The sequence below is a fragment of the Heloderma suspectum genome, chromosome 3, assembly GCF_057233095.1.
Source record: "Heloderma suspectum isolate Gila_16-S chromosome 3, 16-S_ref, whole genome shotgun sequence".
Lineage (NCBI taxonomy): Eukaryota > Metazoa > Chordata > Lepidosauria > Squamata > Helodermatidae > Heloderma > Heloderma suspectum.
In genome coordinates, this window is record NC_139460.1 from 277,151,873 (window position 1) to 277,157,872 (window position 6,000).

At 43.0% G+C, this 6,000-nt stretch overlaps 1 protein-coding gene across 1 annotated transcript in view; it reads left to right on the plus strand.

Annotated features, from left to right (window-relative positions):
* Nucleotides 1–5,615, plus strand: part of TRIM42 (tripartite motif containing 42) — a 28,482-nt gene extending 22,867 nt beyond the window's left edge. The window contains 1 exon segment of the mRNA XM_084845684.1: nt 5,484–5,615. Within this exon segment, the coding sequence (XP_084701810.1) occupies nt 5,484–5,615 (132 nt within the window).
* Nucleotides 5,616–6,000: the final 385 nt, after the last annotated feature.

A 6,000-nucleotide genomic window follows, 5' to 3' on the forward strand; every position in this document is an offset into this window, starting at 1 on the left:
TCTGGTCTTGTCTGATTAATTGTCTAGAGTATTGCCCCTTTCAGCCACTTGTTCTCTTGATTCTATTCCTTCCCATATTTTACTCAATGTTATTCCTGTTATCCTTCTTTGCTTTATATTATTAATCTGTCCTTGTCCTCTGGATTGTTTCACTCTGCTTTTAGGCATGCTACAGTTTCTTCCATTCTCAGAAAAGCTTCTCTTCGTGTGCTTTCTCTTTCTAATAACATCCTATTTCATTGCTGTCTTTTGTTTCCAAAGTCCTGGAATGGGTGGTTTATTCATACTGCCTCAACTTCCTTTCAAATAATTCTGTCTTGGATCCTTTTCAATCTGGATTCTGTCCTTTGCGTTCCACTGAGACAGCTCTTATGAAGATTACCAATGATCTTCTCACCACCAAGTCCAAAGGTCTCTATTCTGTTCTTATTCTTCTTGATCTTTTTGCAACCTTCAGCACAGTTGATCATGATCGTTTGCTGGATTCCCTTTGTGACTTTGCATTTTGCAACTCCACCTTTAACTGGTTTCCTTTTTTAGCTGTTGGGTTGGTCATTCTATGCGCTGGCTAATGGCTGCAGTTCATCTTCTTTTCCCCTTTTAGTTGGAGGTCCACAGGGTTCAGTCTTGGACCCATTGTTGTTTTCTCTATACATGCTGTCCTTGGGTAATCTCATTCATTCTCATGGCCTCCAATATCATTTGTACGTCGATGATACACAATTATATCTTTCCTCCCCAGATCTTTCTTCTGATGTTCAAGATTGCATTTTGGCATGTCTTTTGGATATCTCAGCTTGGATGCTTCATCGTTGTCTGAAATTTAATATGGCAAAGACAGAATTTCTGGTTTTTCCTCCCAAGTCCTCTCTCCAACATACATTTTCCATTACTCTTAATAATGCTATTTTCTATCCGGTTGGGGAAGCATGTAGTCTTGGCTTCATTTTCGATTCCACATATTGTTCCACATATTGAGGATATAGACAAGTCTTGTAGTTTCCTCCTCTATAACATTGCTAGGATCCAACCATTCCTTTCTGTCTCTTCTTCCAAGACTCTTGTTCATATTCTGGTCATTTCCCATCTTGACTATTGCAATCTTCTCTTGACTGGTCTTCCTTTATCTCGTATTAGTCCTTTGGTTTCTATTCAGCATTCTGTCACTAAGATCATTTTCTTGGCCCATCGTTTTGATCATGCTACTCCACTTCTGAAATCTCTTCACTGGATTCCTATTTATCCTAGGATTCAGCATAAGCTTCTTCTTCTGACTTTTAAAGCCTGTCATGGTTTAGCTCCTCCTTATCTTTCAGCCCTTATTTCACTTCATACCCCAGCTTGCATTCTTTGCTCTTCAAATGCTATGCTTCTTACCCATCCAAGGGTTTCTCTACTTCTCTTGCTTGGCTCTGTCCATTCTCTTTTGCTACTCCCTACTCTTGGAATTCTCTTCCAGAGTATTTGAGGACTAATGGTTCAATTACTGTTTTTAAATCTCAGTTCAAAACTTTTCTCTTTTCCTGAGATTCTGGAATTTTAGTTTACATTTTATTATTGTTGGTAATGTTGATTATTTAGTTTTGTAGTATTTTCCTGTGCCTGTTTGGTCCATTCCCTTTCTTTAAATATATATATATATATATATATATATATATATATATATATATATATAGTGATTTTATTAGAATGCATGCCTTGCAGCAGGGACTTGCTGCTTTATTCTTATTCTGTAGTACCACGAGCATTGATGGCACTATATAAATAAATTAGAATCACCACCATCATCATCATAGTATTGATATGACACGAGGCGTAGTTCTAGCCTGGGACAGATTGTTGTTGTTGTTGTTGTTGTTGTTCAGTCGTTCAGTCGTGTCCGACTCTTCGTGACCCCATGGACCATAGCACGCCAGGCCTTCCTGTCCTGCGCTCTCTCCCGGAGCGTGCTCAAGTTCATATTCATTGCATCCGTGATGCTATCTAGCCATCTCATCCTCTGCCGTCCCCTTCTCCTTTTGCCTTCAGTCTTTCCCAGCATCAGGGTCTTTTCCAGGGAGTTTTCTCTTCGCATTAGGTGGCCAAAATATTGGAGCTTCAGCTTCATTATCTGTCCTTCCAATGAGCACTCAGGGCTGATTTCCTTTAGGATGGACTGATTTGACCTCCTTGCAGTCCAGGGGACTCGTAAGAGTCTTCTCCAGCACCACAGTTCGAAAGCATCAATTCTTCAGCGCTCAGCCTTCCTTATAGTCCAGCTCTCACAGCCATACATTACTACTGGGAAAACCATAGCTTTGATTAGACGGACCTTTGTCGGCAAGGTGATGTCTCTGCTTCTTACTATGCTGTCTAGGTTTGCCATAGCTTTCCTCCCAAGGAGCAAGCGTCTTTTAATTTCATGGCTACAGTCACCGTCTGCGGTGATCTTGGAACCCAAGAAAGTAAAATCTGTCACTGCTTCCATTTCTTCCCCTTCTATATGCCAGGAAGTGATGGGGCCAGATGCCATGATCTTAGTTTTTTTAATGTTGAGTTTCAAACCAGCTTTTGCACTCCCCTCTTTCACCCTCAACAAGAGGCTCTTGAGATCCTCTTCGCTTTCTGCCATTAGGGTGGTATCGTCTGCATATCGGAGGTTGTTGATAATTCTCCCGGCAATCTTAATTCCGACCTCTGATTCATCCAACCCGGCATTTCTCATGATGTACTCTGCATATAAGTTAAATAAGCAGGGTGACAATATGCAGCCTTGTCGTACTCCTTTCCCAATTTTGAACCAATCGGTTGTTCCATGTCTGGTTCTTACTGTTGCTTCTTGACCCTCGTACAGGTTTCTCAGGAGACAGGTAAGGTGGTCTGGTACTCCCATCACTTTCAGAATTTGCCACAGTTTGTTGTGATCCACACAATCAAAGGCTTTAGCGTAGTCAATGAAGCAGAAATAGACGTTTTTCTGGAATTCTCTTGCTTTCTCCATGATGCAGCGAATGTTGGCGATTTGATCTCTAGTTCCTCTGCCTCTTCGAAACCCAGCTTGTACTTCCGGTAGTTCTCGGTTCGCATACTGCTGAAGCCTAGCTTGTAGGATTTTGAGCATCACCTTGCTGGCATGTGAAATGAGCGCAATGGTGCGGTAGTTTGAACACTCTTTGGCGTTGCCCTTCTTTGGAATTGGAATGTAAACTGACCTTTTCCAGTCTTCTGGCCACTGTTGAGTGTTCCAGATTTGTTGGCATATTGAATGCAGCACTTTAACAGCATCATCTTTTAGGATTTTAAATAGCTCGGCTGGAATACTGTCATCTCCGCTAGCTTTGTTGTTACTAATGCTTCCTAAGGCCCACTTGACTTCACTCTCTAGGATGTCCGGCTCAAGTTCAGTGACCGCATTATCATGGCTATCAGGGACATTCAGATCTTTCCTGTATAGTTCTTCTGTGTATTCTTGCCACCTCTTCTTAATCTCCTCTGCTTCTGTTAGGTCCCTGCCTTCTTTGTCCTTTATCATGCCCGTCTTTGCACAAAACGTTCCCTTGAGAGCTCCAATTTTCTTGAAGAGATCTCTAGTCTTTCCCATTCTGTTGTTTTCCTTGATTTCTTTGCATTGTTCATTTAAGAAGGCCTTCTTGTCTCTCCTTGCTATTCTCTGGAACTCTGCATTGAGTTGGGTATATCTTCCCCTTTCTCCTTTGCTTTTCGCTTCCCTTCTTTCGTGAGCTACTTGTAAAGCCTCATCAGACAGCCACTTGGCTTTCTTGCATTTCTTTTTCTTTGGGACGGATTTCGTTGCTGCCTCCTGAACAATGTTACGGACCTCCGTCCATAGTTCCTCAGGCACTCTGTCTATCAGGTCTAATCCCTGAAATCTATTCCTCACCTCCACTGTATATTCATCAGGGATATGATTTAGGTCATACCTGAAAGGTTTAGTGGCTTTCCCTACGTTCTTCAATTTAAGCCGAAATTTTGCAAGAAGCAGCTCATGATCTGAGCCACAGTCAGCTCCAGGTCTTGTTTTTACTGACTGTATGGAGCTTCTCCATCTTTGGCTGCAAAGTACATAATCAATCTGATTTCGATATTGACCATCTGGTGACGTCCATGTGTAGAGTCGCCTCTTGTGCTGTTGGAAAAGAGTGTTTGCTATGATCAGCGTGTTCTCTTGGCAAAACTCTATTAGCTTTTGTCCTGCTTCATTTTGTACACCAAGGCCATGCCTGCCTGTTATCCCGGTGATTTCTTGACTTCCTACTTTAGCATTCCAATCCCCTATGATGAAGAGGACATCTTTTTTTGGTGTTAGTTCTAGAAGGTGTTGTAGGTCTTCATAGAACCGATCAACCTCAGCTTCTTCGGCCTCAGTGGTTGGGGCATAGACTTGAATTACTGTGATGTTGAATGGTTTGCCTTGGATTCGTACTGAGATCATTCTATCATTTTTAAGATTGTACCCCAGTACTGCTTTTCCCACCCTTTTGTTGACTATGAGTGCTACTCCATTTCTTCTAAGGGATTCTTGCCCACAATAGTAGATATGATGGTCACCTGAATTAAATTCGCCCATGCCTGTCCATTTGAGTTCGCTGATTCCCAAGATGTCGATGTTCAATCTTGCCATCTCATGTTTGACCACCTCCAGCTTACCTTGATTCATTGATCTGACATTCCAGGTTCCTAAACAATATTGTTCTTTACAGCATCGGATTTTCTTTTCACCGCCAGACACATCCACAGCTGAGTGTCCTTTCGGGTTTGGCCCAGCCGCTTCACTCTTTCTGGCGCTACTTGGAAATACCCTCTGCTCTTCCCCAGTAGCATATTGGACACCTTCCGACCTGAGGGGCTCATCTTCCGGCGTCACATCTTTTAGCCTTGTGATACGTTCCATGGGGTTTTCTTGGCAAGAATACTGGAGTGGGTTGCCATTTCCTTCTCCAGTGGACCACATTTTGTCAGAACTCTCTGCCATGACCTGTCCGTCTTGGGTGGCCCTGCACGGCATAGCTTATGGCTTCACTGAGTTACGCAAGCCCCTTCGCCACAACAAGGCAGTGATCCATGAAGGGGACAGATTGAAATCCCCCAAATGAGATTTGTAGGTGTACTGTTGTAATAAAATGTCCCACCTCAGATGTCTCTGCTATTCTTGGATAGTTATAAGATAGAAACCACAGGGGGAGATGCATCACCTAATGAGTTTGAGAGGGTCTGCAAATAGGTGTGGGAGCAAATGAGGTATGCTGGAAGCCCCCCCACACACACACACTGTATTTAGCAGGTAAGGCCTAATATCATCACTATTTTGGGCCTATCTACCATTAGATTTCTTCACTGATAGCTCCGGGGAGAAGCATGCCATTATCTTAATTAAGCATCCCAATACATTATTTCCTAATCTGCCTCCTGAGATATCTGCCACATGCAGTGACTATTTATGTTACTAAAAGCTCACCAAGGACTGCCTTTTTGTTTCCCACTAGGTGGTGACTCCAGAGATACGTGGGAAAGTCAAAGGCAGATGGGGACTGCTGCGAAATGTTCAGTCTGCTTTCCAAAGACATTCCTGAACTACAAACCAAACAACCATTTTTAAAGAGAAAACACAGACGTAAGCCACTGGAGGAAAAGCAATTATATTTTCTCATATTCCTTTTCTTTTTTAACTAAAGCTAGCTTGCAAACTGAGTAAACCCTTCAGAATAAAGATCTCCAACAAATTAAAGTCTCTGCACTTGTTTTCATTTTATTTGGTCTGGACACTCCACTGAAACCGGAGGAAAACACTGAACTGTACATGAAATATCTAATGAAAAATCCCTGAAGCCAACTCTGTGGTATAGCAACGCTTCAAAGTAATATAACCAGGGATGTACGAATCCCTTACCTGGCTCCGCGCAGAGGCATCTGCGGTGGGGGGAGGCGCTCTGTCCCTCCCTCCGGAATCCTCCCTGGCTGGCTCTGCTCCGCAGCAGCTCCGTGGAGCCGCCGGCCAGGGCT